The sequence below is a fragment of the Entelurus aequoreus genome, linkage group LG28 (assembly GCF_033978785.1).
Source record: "Entelurus aequoreus isolate RoL-2023_Sb linkage group LG28, RoL_Eaeq_v1.1, whole genome shotgun sequence".
Classification (NCBI taxonomy): Eukaryota; Metazoa; Chordata; class Actinopteri; order Syngnathiformes; family Syngnathidae; genus Entelurus; species Entelurus aequoreus.
This window is the reverse complement of record NC_084758.1, coordinates 18,750,098-18,765,089: the sequence shown is the minus strand read 5'-3', so window position 1 is coordinate 18,765,089 and position 14,992 is coordinate 18,750,098. Positions and strand designations below refer to the sequence as shown.

At 40.0% G+C, this 14,992-nt stretch overlaps 1 protein-coding gene across 2 annotated transcripts in view; it reads right to left on the bottom strand.

The window, feature by feature from the left end:
• Positions 1 to 3,671: 3,671 nt before the first annotated feature.
• rab28 (RAB28, member RAS oncogene family) overlaps positions 3,672 to 14,992 on the bottom strand; it is a 100,991-nt gene continuing 89,670 nt past the window's right edge. The window contains exons 5-8 of one of the 2 annotated variants that reach the window (XM_062040079.1): positions 12,528 to 12,631; positions 12,379 to 12,456; positions 7,855 to 7,956; positions 3,672 to 4,357 (exon numbers count right to left, since the gene is read on the bottom strand). In XM_062040079.1, the coding sequence (XP_061896063.1) occupies positions 7,861 to 7,956; positions 12,379 to 12,456; positions 12,528 to 12,631 (278 nt within the window). In that variant the 3' untranslated portion in view covers positions 3,672 to 4,357; positions 7,855 to 7,860. The remainder of the gene's footprint in view (positions 4,358 to 7,854; positions 7,957 to 12,378; positions 12,457 to 12,527; positions 12,632 to 14,992) is intronic. The other variant, XM_062040080.1, reaches the window with a different exon arrangement.

Genomic DNA, 14,992 nt, shown 5'->3' with positions numbered 1-14,992 from the left:
ATGTCAAAGTTGTGTTACTCGAATCGCTTGGGGCGATGTCAAGCTTGTCCCTAATAAGGTCTAAGAGGGGGCCCCAAGTTTTATGGAAAGATGACACAGATCCTTTCTGCGAGAACCGAAGCTTCTCTAATCGCAGACACCGCAAGACATCTTGTATCCAACTGTTATGGCTCGGCGGAGACGCAAGCTTCCATTTAAAAAGAATTGTACGCCGAGCCAGCAGAGTCGTTAACGCAAAGACATGACGAGCGGTTGCAGGTACGATATGGCCTTTTATTAATATCTCAATATTTTTAGGCCATGTCACGATACACGATATATATCTCCATATTTTGCATTAGCCTTGAATGAACACTTGATGCATATAATCATAGCAGTATGATGATTCTATGTGTCTACATTAAAACATTCTTGTTCATACTGCATTAATATATGCTCATTTTAAACTTTCATGCAGAGGGAAATCACAACTAAGTCAGAGACATTTTAAAACAAGCTATTAGTGCACTTTTGTGCATGATGTCACTAAGATGACATATCAAAATAACACTAAATTAAAGTGCACTTTTTGTACAGAACGCCACTACAGTAGTTTAAAACAAATAAAGTGCACTTTTGTGCATGATGTCACACAAGATATTTCAATAAGCGTCACATAAAAATGAGCTGCATAATAGGAAATCAAATAGTGTATGTCCTTCGCTATGTGGTAGGTTCCTGCGGACGTCATCTCCTGCTTTTGACAATTTTTTTCATACGGTGTTGGTCTGGAAATGGAAGACGCCAGGCTGAATTGGGTCAGTGCTGGTTGTTTGGGCATTTTGTTAGGCGTGGCACCGGCCGGAGATGTTGACATGCGGAGTTTCAAGGACTCTTCATTCTCTAGCGCAGTGTTTTTCAACCTTTTTTGAGCCAAGGCACATTTTTGGCGTTGAAAAAATGCGGAGGCACACCACCAGCAGAAATCATTAAAAAAACGAAACTCAGTTGACAGTAAAAAGTCGTTGTCGCAAGTGTTGGATTTGACTTTAAAGCATAACCAAGCATGCATCAATATAGCTCTTGTCTCAAAGTAGGTGTACTGTCACCACCTGTCACATCACACCGTGACTTATTTTGAGTTTTCCTGTCTGTAGTGTTTTAGTTCTTGTCTTGCGCTCCTATTTTGGTGGCTTTTTCTCTTTTTTTGGTATTTTTTGTAGCAGTTTTATATCTTCCTTTGAGCGATATTTCCCGCATCTACTTTGTTTTAGCAATCAAGAATATTTCAGTTGTTTTTATCCTTCTTTGTGGGGACATTGTTGATTGTCATGTCATGTTCGGATGCACATTTTGGATGCCGTCTTTGCTCCACAGTAAGTCTTTGCTGTCGTCCAGCATTCTGTTTTTGTTTACTTTGTAGCCAGTTCAGTTTTAGTTTCGTTCTGCATAGCCATCCCTGAGCTTCAATGCCTTGTCTTAGGGGCCCTCACCTTTTGTTTATTTTTGGTTTAAGCATTAGACACCTTTTTACCTGCACACTGCCTAATGCTGTTTTCGACATCTACAAAGCAATTAGCTACCGGCTGCCACCTACTGATATGGAAGAGTATTACACGGTTACTCTGCCGAGCTCTAGACAGCACCGACACTCAACTACAACACAATTTGCAGACTATAATTACTGGTTTGCAAAAAATATTTTTAACCCAAATAGGTGAAATTAGATCATCTCCCACGACACACCAGACTGTATCTCACGGCACACTAGTGTGCCGCGGCACAGTGGTTGAAAAACACTGCTCTAGCGGGTGACTTTTCAAATGATGCTACAAATTAGTAATGCCGCTACTTTTTGTAGCAACGCTTTTGCCGCATACTTGACATATAACGGTTGTCTGTTCAACATCTTCCCGCTTGAAGCCAAACCACCGCCAGACGATGGACCCCCTGCTGTTTTTCTTGGGAATTAATTATTCTTCCACCATTTTTTACCAGATTTGCACCTTCTCTCTCTCTCTCGTATTACCACCCGCACCGCTCCGCTTGCACCACCTGCCACAGCTAACGTTACCTATGTTAGACTAACGTTACGCTACCTAGCTGCTAGGCGAGGGTGTATGACGTAGCATGTGACGTATGTAAGAAGGTGCGCTTGTTTTATGTCTCTGTGAGAAGGAGAGACAAGAAAGAGTGAGAAAAGCCTGCAGTGTAATGCCCGCAGCTAAAATCAACTGCGTGAGAACGTATTCCGTATTTTTTGTAGTATAAGTCGTTCCGGAGTATAAATCGCACTGGCCGAAAATGCATAATAAAGAAGGACAAAACATATATAAGTCGCACTGGAGTATATGTCGCATTTTTTGGGGAAATTTATTTGATAAAACCCAACACCAAGAATAGACATTTGAAAGGCAATTTAAAATAAATAAAGAATAGTGAACAACAGGCTGAATAAGTGTACGTTATATGAGGCATAAATAACCAACTGAGAACGTGCCTGGTATGTTAACGTAACATATTATGGTAAGAGTCATTCAAATAACCATAACATATAGAACATGCTATACGTTTACCAAACAATCTGTCACTCCTAATCGCTAAATCCCATGAAATCTTATACGTCTAGTCCAGTGGTTCTTAACCTTGTTGGAGGTACCGAACCCCATTAGTTTCATATGCACATTCACTGAACCCTTCTTTAGTGAAAAAAAATATATATATATTCAAATTCAAGACAGTTATGTTTTTGGTAACACTTTAGTATGGGGAACATATTCTAAGTCAGTGGTTCTTAACCTTATTGGAGGTACCGAACCCCACCAGTTTCATATGCGCATTCACCGAACCCTTCTTTAGTAAAAAATAAAATGTTTTTTTTTTTTCAAATTCAAGAAAAAGTTATGTTTTTTTACTGCTGCACAAAATGAACTGAGCATGAACATCACCTTGTTCAAAGAACAAAACCAACACAGTGCATAAACTCACAACAAATTACACACCTCACACACATTACCATGAATTGATTAACGTGGACCCCGACTAAAACAAGTTGAAAAACGTATTCGGGTGTTACCATTTAGTGGTCAATTGTACGGAATATGTACTGAACTGTGTAAACTGTACTGTTTCATATAATGTATTCTCTTCTACTAGTAAAAGTTTAAATCGATCAATCAAACAACCTGCAAATCAGATGGAAAATTAGAGGGAACATTGTTTGGGGGTATCTATAATACGCCGATAGGGAGAAGTTTTTATTTATACGATAAGTCGGATGTGTCTTTACCTCCGTGGCGGAGGCTCCGCCGAACCCCTGAGGCCGACTCACCGAACCCCTAGGGTTCGATCGAACCCAGGTTAAGAACCACTGGTCTAGTCTCTTACGTGAATGAGCTAAATAATATTATTTGATATTTTACGGTAATGTGTTAATAATTTCACACATAAGTCGCTCCTGGGTATAAGTCGCACCCCCGGCCAAACTATGAAAAAAACTGTGACTTATAGTCCGAAAAATACGGTACTCGAATACTCACGAAATAGTCATTTTCTACATCGCACAGAGACAAACCCGCGATATATCGAGTATACTCGATATATCGCCCAGCCCTATGTGACAAGGATCGCAAAAGCTACTCTACCACTGCCCCTGTTACATAATTTCAACCATATTCACATACAAATTGTCATATTCAACATAAAGCTTTTATTTAAAAACAGAAACCAACTCAACTGTACATACTGTGAGCAGGTCATCATACTTGTATTTACACAGAATGGATTGGGGGTGTATGTTGATGATTGGTAGGATGGATGTTTCAATTCAACATTTACCGTACATACAGTGTAAAATCTACTGACAATTGTCACTGGTTACTTACAGTACACACATGGAAACCAGAAATGATGGGAGTTTAGCGATGTAGAGAGAGGCAATACTTGTAATTAAAAATGATAGGTTGAAATTGGTAATGTAGTTTACAGATTATGCACAATATTCATCTGTGGAACATTAATTTAGGACATCACATGCAAACATGTCATTGGGTTTCTCTTTTCTCTGCTGCGATCGTGACAGAGAAGGATACCAAAGTAAATTTACTCACGTCATGACGCACAGATCAATTACGGAAATTGAATTGAACGGGTGTCCGTCCTTCGCCACAGCCGTACGAGCAACGACACACGAGTACAGGTGGCACAGCCCACAAGGAGAAACAATACTGACTTACTGGCTGATTGACAGACAAGATGGCATCTCGGTGGGTTTTATTGAGTGGACTCACTGCACCGCACACATGGAACTGCGAGGGGTGTTGACCGTCCGGGCCACCGTGTCTTGACTGTAGTTTACGATGTCCGCCTTGACCACACGCTGCGGGGACGCACATAGAAAAAGACAAGCTTAGGAACATCCTGACATGATTGGGTAAAAACAATGACTGTTTGGCATTATATGTTTGTGTGTAAGTAGTAGTAACAAACCTGTTATGATTACTGACTACTATATTTCCTCAAATAACAGCCAGATCCGGCACACCACATCGTTTTGTGTGACCCGCAAAGGAATGAACATAATGTGCGGTATACCGGTATTAGTATAGTACCGCGATACTAATGAATAATATTCGGTACTATACCGCCTCTAAAAAGTACCGGTCTCCCACACTCCCCTCGTGTCATTGCTGGTTTACGAGCAGACGAGCATGTTCGGCAGCGCACAATCACAGAGTACTTGCAAGCAGACACAGTGTGTAGACAGAAAAGGGAGAACGGACGCATTTTGGCTTAAAAACTAAAGATAAAGGTGAAGTTATAACAAATGCCATGAGTGGATCTACACCTAACATCCACTGTATTGATACCAAGTACAATAGCGTATCAAGTCAATACTACTATGATTACATCGATATTTTTTAGCATCACCAAATCTTCTTTCGTTTTCTTAAAATGTATTGTATGTTCATAAAATCAGGACATATGTCCCTGGACACATGAGGACTTTGAATATGATCCTGGAACTACTTGGTATCGGATTGATACCCAAATTTGTGGTATCATCCAAAACTAATGTAACGTATCAAACAACAGACGAATAAGTGATTATTACATTTTAACAGAAGTGTAGATAGAACATGTTAAAAGAGAAAGTAAGCAGATATTAACAGTAAATGAACAAGTAGATTATTAATTCATTTTCTACCACTTGTCCTTTATAATGTTGACAAAATAATAGAATGGAAAATGACACAATATGTTACTGCATATGTCAGCAGCAAAATTAGTAGCGTTTGTTTGTTTACTTACTAATAAAAGACAAGTTGTCTCGTATGTTCACTATTTTATTTAAGGACAAAATTGCAATAAGAAACATATGTTTAATGTACCCTAAGATTTTTTGTTAAAATAAAGCCAATAATGCCATTTTTTGTGGTGCCCCTTATTTAGAAAAGTATCGAAATACATTTTGGTACCGGTACCAAAAAATTGGTATGGGACAACACTATGTGCGTCAATAAAACACTTAATCGTTTTCACTAAATGCATTCAATCTATCAATTTTGACAGAAAAATTGCATATACTGCATGTAATTGCATGCAGTGCATTTTAACTTTCAATATTATCTGATCATGCACCGAACATTAGATTAACATATATTCCAAACATTTGTTTTGTTAAAATCTACACTACCGTTCAAAAGTTTGGGGTCACATTGAAATGTCCTTATTTTTGAAGGAAAAGCACTGTACTTTTCAATGAAGATAACTTTAAACTAGTCTTAACTTTAAAGAAATACACTCTATACATTGCTAATGTGGTAAATGACTATTTTAGCTGCAAATGTCTGGTTTTTGGTGCAATATCTACATAGGTGTATAGAGGCCCATTTCCAGGAACTATCACTCCAGTGTTCTAATGGTACAATGCGTTTGCTCATTGGCTCAGAAGGCTAATTGATGATTAGAAAACCCTTGTGCAATCATGTTCACACATCTGAAAACAGTTTAGCTCGTTACAGAAGCTACAAAACTGACCTTCCTTTGAGCAGATTGAGTTTCTGGAGCATCACATTTGTGGGGTCAATTAAATGCTCAAAATGGCCAGAAAAAGAGAACTTTCATCTGAAACTCGACAGTCTATTCTTGTTCTTAGAAATGAAGGCTATTCCACTAAATTGTTTGGGTGACCCCAAACTTTTGAACGGTAGTGTAAATAAATACTTAAATATCTGCTTGTCACCCGGACTTATGATTTCAAAGCAAGTTATACATCAATTTGTACATACAGTCGTGGTCAAAAGTTTACATACACTTGTAAAGAACATAATGTCATGGCTGTCTTGAGTTTCCGATCATTTCTACAACTCTTGTTTTTTTGTGATAGAGTGATTGGAGCACATACTTGTTGGTCACAAAAAACATTCATGAAGTTTGGTTCTTTTATGAATTTATTATGGGTCTACTGAAAATGTGACCAAATCTGTTGTGTCAAAAGTATACATACAGCAATGTTAATATTTGCTTACATGTCCCTTGGCAAGTTTCACTGCAATAAGGTGCTTTTGGTAGCCATCCACAAGCTTCTGCTTGAAGTTTTGACCACTCCTCTTGACAAAATTGGTGCAGTTCAGCTAAATGTGTTGGTTTTCTGACACGGACTTGTTTCTTCAGCATTGTCCACACGTTTAAGTCAGGACTCTGGGAAGGCCATTCTAAAACCTTAATTGTAGCCTGATTTAGCCATTCCTTTACCACTTTTGACGTGTATTTGGGGTCATTATCCTGTTGGAACACCCAACTGCGGCCAAGACCCAACCTCCGGGCTGATGATTTTAGGTTGTCCTGAAGAATTTGGAGGTAATCCTCCTTTTTCATTGTGCCATTTACTCTCTGTAAAGCACCAGTTCCATTGGCAGCAAAACAGGCCCAGAGCATAATACTACCACCACCATGCTTGACGGTAGGCTTGGTGTTCCTGGGATTAAGGGCCACACATTTTCTCCTCCAAACATATTGCTGCATATTGTGGCCAAACAGCTACATTTTTGTTTCATTTGACATCACATGGACAAAGATAAGACCTTCTGGAGGAAAGTTCTGTGGTCAGATGAAACAAAAATGTAGCTGTTTGGCCACAATACCCAGCAATATGTTTGGAGGAAAAAGGCATGAGGCAAATAAACAATATTATTCATATATATTCACTGTTACAAGTGCTATTACCGCCATGACCTCGATGAAAACAAGTTTGAGACCCCTGCCTTCTAGATGGATTCATTTTATTCTAATTCTAACAGAAAATAATTGAGAAGCACGGCCTGATCCTGCCTATTGAAATCAATGCATTGTGTTTTTATTGGTCACGTTCATGGTTATCATAGCATAAATATGTTTGGTTCAACTAAATTGTGAAAGTGTAGCAGTGTTTGTTATTGAACACATAACTAGTTATCACGAAGCGGGTGGTTTGGCACAACACAAGCCATATTACTGGACTAACAGGGGCTCTGAACACATAACTAGTTATCACAAAGCGGGTGGTTTGGCACAACACAAGCCATATTACTGGACTAACAGGGGCTCTGAACACATAACTAGTTATCACGAAGCGGGTGGTTTGGCACAACACAAGCCATATTACTGGACTAACAGGGGCTCTGAACACATAACTAGTTATCACAAAGCGGGTGGTTTGGCACAACACAAGCCATATTACTGGACTAACAGGGGCTCTGAACACATAACTAGTTATCACGAAGCGGGTGGTATGGCACAACACAAGCCATATTACTGGACTAACAGGGGCTGGAAGTTCTGACTTGCTGTCAGCTAGGGTACACCCAACTATTCTACAGCAAACTGAAAACATACTTCCAACTATTGAAGCAAACATATTTTGCTTTGCTGGCAGTTGTCTTGTCTAATGAGGCCTTCATCCTGAGGGTAGTTGACCAGCTCGGCCTTCACAATCCTCTGAGCAGGTTGGAGTCAGCGGGGAGATGGAAGAAGAAAAAGAGAAGGAGTAAAGGATGAGAGAAAAAGAAACAAAAATGTGAGTGAAATGTAAACTGGAGGCAAAGAGAGAGAGGACATGGGGGATGATAGGTAGGCAAAAGAGAAAGATGACAAAAAAGATGATATCATTGGTGACAGAAACGCAGCGTCTGAGTCCGACCAACTGATGAACGAGCTGCTGAAGCCTTGTGTCAACGTCGGTGACTCGCTATCCGAGGACTCGCTATCTGATCTTGAAGACAGAGGAGCAAGATGGAAAGGGGGCTGCCTGGCAGATATAACTCTGTCAGGGGTCGTGACCTTCATGTTCAGCTCGCTCAACCTGACAGCTGATAATGAGGCTTGACTGGGCCTGTGGCTAGACCTGGAGCTGAGGCCCTTGGCGCGCACTCTGGAGAAACGTTGCTAAACGGTATGGAGTCGTTCTAACTGAAGAATTGGGTCAAGTGGAGGCCTACACTGTTGAGCCCAGCATGACTTTTTGCTCACGGCTTTTCAAAGTAAAACAGCAGCACCTACCGATGAACACAGTCACAATATGCAGTTATGTGGTGTCTAATTCATTTATAAATATTTCTTTATAATGTAACTGTGTTGCTCATCCATTCATCCATCCATCCATACATCTTCTTCCGCTTAGCCGAGGTCAGGTCGCGGGGGCAGCAGCCTAAGCAGGAAGCCCAGACTTCCCTCTCCCTAGCCATTTTGTCCAGCTCCTCCCAGGGAATCCCGAGGCGTTCCCAGGCCAGCCGGGAGACAAAGTCTTCCCAACATGTCCTGGGTCTTCCCTGTGGCCTTCTACCGGTCGGACGTGCCCTAAACACCTCCCTAGGGAGGCATTCGGGTGGCATCCTGACCAGATGCCCGAACCACCTCATCTAGCTCCTCTCCATGTGGAGGAGCAGCGGCTTTACTTTGAGCTCCCCCCGGATGGCAGAGCTTCTCACCCTATCTCTAAGGGAGAGCCCCGTCACCCGACGGAGGAAACTCATTTCGGCCGCTTGTACCCGTGATCTTGTCCTTTCGGTCATAACCCAAAGCTCATGACCATAGGTGAGGATGGGAACGTAGATCGACCGGTAAATTGAGAGCTTTGCCTTCCGGCTCAGCTCCTTATTCACCACAACGGATCGATACAGCGTCCAACCAACGAAACAACGAACAATCGTCTAACAATAGATTATGTTATTTGATATTTCTACCTAAATAAATATTTTTTGGCAGACTGAAATTCAGTGTATTTTAAACAAATAGACTCTTTAAAACAAACTTTTCTTCTTCACTACCACTGAGGCTAGGTTTATTACTGCAGGCATGCCTGCCACTGCCCTCTGCAGCCCACATCGGGTAATTACAGTTGACTACACAATATTAACACCGCTGAGGTATATTATTTTATAACCTGTTCTGATTGATAGCCCACAATTGCAGAATGTTTAACAGGCGGAATATTACATTGTATTAACATATAGGTAGAGAAGGGTAAAACATTGTCATGCAGAGATATGAATGCCATCAATTTGCACTACTGTGCAGAAGTTTGGGGCAATAATTACATAAGATTATATACACTCATCACCATGCAGAAGAAAGCAATAAGGGTCATTCATACGGCAGGATATAGGGATCACACTTATACATTTTTCTTGCATTCAAAACTCTTGTGGAACTACAGACTGTACAAATTACATATAAAGCAAAATAAAGTGTAAAGTGCGTAAAAGATTATTAAAAATATATTTCATTAATACCGGTAAATTTATCATTGTACATAATAATAATAATGATGATAAGAACGCTAGTTATTTGATTTACAAATAAGTGTTGGGAGTAAATATGTTTCACTTCTTCCCACTCCTTTTTGGATAAGAAAAAAAACCTAACCATTAAGTATTGATTTAATTTGTTATGTGTTTTCATTGTGAAATATTTGTTTCTATTTCTGTACTTTAATGTTATCAAGATTATTTATTTTTTTCCCCACAATTTTTTCTTTTGCTTTAACATGTCCAAAATAAACTACGACTACTAACTTGTACAACATGTAAAGTACAGAATATCAGAAACATTTAATCATGTAGGAAAAAATATCTTTAACAAGCAAAGCATGATCATAATAATCCACATTTTGTGTTATTAATGCGTGGGTTGAGGTGGGGGGGTTGAGATGGGCTGGGTTTGGTGGTAGCGGGGGTGTATATTGTAGTGTCCCGGAAGAGTTAGTGCTGCAAGGGATTCTGGGTATTTGTTCTGTTGTGTTTATGTTGTGTTACGGTGCGGATGTTCTCCCGAAATGTGTTTGTCATTCTTGTTTGGTGTGGGTTCACAGTGTGGCGCATATTTGTAACAGTGTTAAAGTTGTTTATACGGTCACCCTCAGTGTGACCTGTATGGCTGTTGATCAAGTATGCCTTGCATTCACTTATGTATGTGTAAAAGCCGTATATATTATGTGACTAGTCCGGCACGCTATTTGTATGGAGGAAAAGCGGACGTGACTACAGGTTGTAGAGGACGCTAAAGGCAGTGCCTTTAAGGCACGCCCCCGATATTGTTGTCCGGGTGGAAATCGGGAGAAATTAAGGAGAATGGTTGCCCCGGGAGATTTTCGGGAGGGGCACTGAAATTCGGGAGTCTCCCGGAAAAATCGTGAGGGTTGGCAAATATGGTGAAACTGCTATCCAAACATGGAAGTGTAGCTCCTCTCCTCTAAATGCAAGTGCTCCTACTGTAAAGCAAGAACACAAATTCTGTATTCCTACAAAATAGAAAGTCTGGCAAGACACCAACTTACTGCAAGTATTTTTTTTTTCTCAAAAAAACGTGTTCATATCCTTCTCGTGTTGAGCTGTTTCAAAAAGCATGTTTAAAAAAACATTTCATTAAGGCAAATTAACCAAACACATTGCTTTGTTGGGTCTGCTCCTATCTCTGGCTATGCTCCCTCCACCCCAGCAGACGATTGATTGATTTGATTGATTGAAACTTTTATTAGTAGAATGCACAGTTCAGTACATATTCCGTACAATTGACCACTAAATGGTAACACCCAAATAAGCTTTTGAACTTGTTTAAGTCGGGGTCCACGTAATCAATTCATGGTAAAATGGCGTAGAACACCGCCGAGGCTACCACAGTGTATATGTTTTTTTTGTTTTGTTGTTGTTATTCCTTGGCCTCAGTCTGGACCCCCTCTCCAGGGGCCCAGATTTAGACTGAATTTGTTTTTTTCTCAACCCCACTCCCCAGCGTTTACCTGTTTCTCACATTTTTTATAAAGGGGTGCCGGAAGTTGGCAGACCCGTCAGCGATCCTGTTCTGTCTCCCTGTAATGTTTGTCTGCTCTTGAATGGGATTGTGCTGAAAATCTTGATTCCCCCCTCGGGGATTATTAAAGTATTTCTGATTCTGATTCTGAATTAATTGTCCAGTCATGGTATTAAAAACTTTAAAAAGTATTTGTCTAGAGTGGACTTATTAATGACGAAAAATTATATCTTTCTGCGATTATCGCGATTAATTTTGAGTTAACTATATGGACAAAATGCGATTAAAAAAAATAAATAACGCATACTCATCGGCCCACAGACACATTTATTTTCTTTCAATGTGGCCCCCGAGACAAAATAATTTCCGTGGTCTGTCTTCCCTACTTACAACATGGGTCAGTCATTTTAACCTTGAGTTGATACACCCGGATTAAAGCACTTTGTTCATTTGACAGCACTATCAAGGGAGGAGGGGTAAGAACAAAGATGGACTTCGTAGTCAGCAGTAACTGGTGGTGGGGCTTGAGAACCAGGCTTGTCCTTCCCTTACATGCTCTCCCACATGACCTCTCTGCAGCCCCTCGCTCATAGACCGTTACGCAGCCAGGGTGGCTCCAACGGCTCGCATCAGGGCCAGGATTAATGCTTCTGGAGGAGGCGACCCCGTAAATCCAACAGCTGCCATATTCGGGCACCCGGGTCTCGCTGGTAGGCCGTGTCCTCTTTTTACTCCAACACGGAGGGTTGGGGAGATACACCAAATAAATCAACCAGCCAAACTAACCTCCTCACCTAACTGCATACCTTTAACCTCTTGACTTCACGCATTAATGTGGTCAATGTGGGTCCTCATTCACAGATGGGCAGGTAAAGCGCCACTGGAGGCAGACGTAACAAACCAGTGTTTATGCAACAGAGGGTCATTTACAGTGTGTGGCGACCTCTGCTGACCTAACACACTCCCTGTGACCTCCACCACAACTAGCTTGGCGTTGCGTCCAACGGCAGGACAACGCATTTGTTCTCGAGTCAATTAATCCAGGAAGGCAGTGAAAAAATAACCTTGTTAGAGAGCACCATCTTGGTGAAACCCGAGACATGAATGACTCACCTGGGACTGTTCTATTTCAGCTTTGTTGAGCTTCACGCCCAGAATCTCAGCAGCAACCTTCTGGAAACAAAGATACACCTAAAGAGCGAGAGAGTGAAACATTAGCCACTAGATCCAAATGGTCACTTTCCTTGTCGATGGAAGCTCACAGAGTCTCCGGTCTTGGCGGACACAAACTGACTGACGAGGCCGTTCTCTTGGCAAAAGCGCTGGTGTTTGTCGGCCTTCACCGTCCTCATGTGCTCCAGGTCGACTGGGGACGAAAAAATACAAGCTGTCACGTTTAAAGGGTTAACTGTCACGTATGTGAACATAAACAGAAGACAAGACTGTTTATACAAGCGAGAGGTGGAGGGAGTCTGACAACAAAACATAACTCAATAGTTATGTCGCTGTCAAACTTAGAGACAGCCGCCACTAATTTGATGTTTCTAAAGACACATTTCCCCAAAGCACATGTTTTATTGCATTTTTATTGACAGAAAGGTGTTGCCATTGGTTTACATTGCTGATGTTCATACGGCAATCATGGGATCAAATACTACCAAAGTGATTATTTGGCAAGGTGTAGACTTTACAATTGTTGGATAGATGGATGAATGGATAAGTGAAGGCTACAAAATAACAGATTCATGTTATATCAGACACAAATGGGTGTAAACTTGTCAAAACGTGCTACTTGTGCTATTATTTTTGGACAAATGCACCAGATGTTGGCTCCGTTGTTGAACCTTCAAGTTCCAAACACGTCAGTTCGAACTTGAATCTACTTTAACTCACACATTTCAATGCTAGAAAACACAGACTTGTAACTTGACGTTTCTCCGTATCACTATGAAATTTTGTACACAATATAAGGGGACAGTCAAGTACATGTCAGTAAAATTTGAACACGATTGATTGAACAATACGGCTTCCATAAAGCGGAAACATCTTTGCAAAAGCACAGGTTGGACTTGGCAATTATTTGGTTCATTGACCATCTGTCTAATGATTCTAACTAGAGATGTCCGATATTATCGGCCGATAAATGCTTTAAAATGTAATATCGGAAATGATCGGTATCGTTTTTTTTTTATTATTGGTATCGTTTTTGTTTTTTTGTTTTTTTATTAAATCAACATAAAAAACACAAGATACACTTACAATTAGTGCACCAACCCAAAAAAAACTCCCTCCCCCATTTACAATCATTCACACTCATTCACACAAAAGGGTTGTTTCTTTCTGTTATTAATATTCTGGTTCCTACATTATATATCAATATATACACTACCGTTCAAAAGTTTGGGGTCACCCAAACAATTTTGTGGAATAGCCTTCATTTCTAAGAACAAGAATAGACTGTCGAGTTTCAGATGAAAGTTCTCTTTTTCTGGCCATTTTGAGCATTTAATTGACCCCACAAATGTGATGCTCCAGAAACTCAATCTGCTCAAAGGAAGGTCAGTTTTGTAGCTTCTGTAACGAGCTAAACTGTTTTCAGATATGTGAACATGATTGCACAAGGGTTTTCTAATCATCAATTAGCCTTCTGAGCCAATGAGCAAACACATTGTACCATTAGAACACTGGAGTGATAGTTGCTGGAAATGGGCCTCTATACACCTATGTAGATATTGCACCAAAAACCAGACATTTGCAGCTAAAATAGTCATTTACCACATTAGCAATGTATAGAGTGTATTTCTTTAAAGTTAAGACTAGTTTAAAGTTATCTTCATTGAAAAGTACAGTGCTTTTCCTTCAAAAATAAGGACATTTCAATGTGACCCCAAACTTTTGAACGGTAGTGTATCTGTATATATATTTCACCATGTAAAGCGCTTTGAGTCACTAGAGAAAAAGCGCTATATAAATATAATTCACTTCACTTCACATATCAATACAGTCTGCAAGGGATACAGTCCGTAAGCACACATGATTGTGCGTGCTGCTGGTCCACTAATAGTACTAACCTTTAACTAACAGTTAATTTTACTCATTTTCATTAATTAATAGTTTCTATGTAACTGTTTTTATATTGTTTTACTTTCTTTTTTATTCAAGAAAATGTTTTTAATTTATTTATCTTATTTTATTTTATGATTTTTTTTAAAAAGGACCTTATCTTCACCATAACTAGTTGTCCAAATTAGGCATAATAATGTGTTAATTCCATGACTGTATATATCGGTATTGGTTGATATCGGTATTGGTAATTAAGAGTTGGACAATATCGGAATATCGGCAAAAAAGCTATTATCGGACATCCCTAATTCTAACATTTAAGGATTTCTGTATTACATGTATGCTAGTATGTAGGGATGTAACAATACCATATGCAAGCGGTTAATTTAACTTTTAATAATGTAAATACCTCACAAATTGATGTTTGGCCTCAATGGCTTCTTGGTTTCACATCAAGAATATTTTCCGGGTGATGGTTCATCAAGTGGCCTATTATTCGTATTCCTTGTTGTAGACGTCGCAGTGTGCAGTTTTGGTTTTTTTTGCCTGTCCATGCTCTCCCATGAGGAGTTACAATAAAAGGAAATAACTGCTTGTCTGCTCATTCATCGCATTGGTGAGTGACTCCAACAACATGTTTTCTCCTGTATCGTTTTTGTGCTTA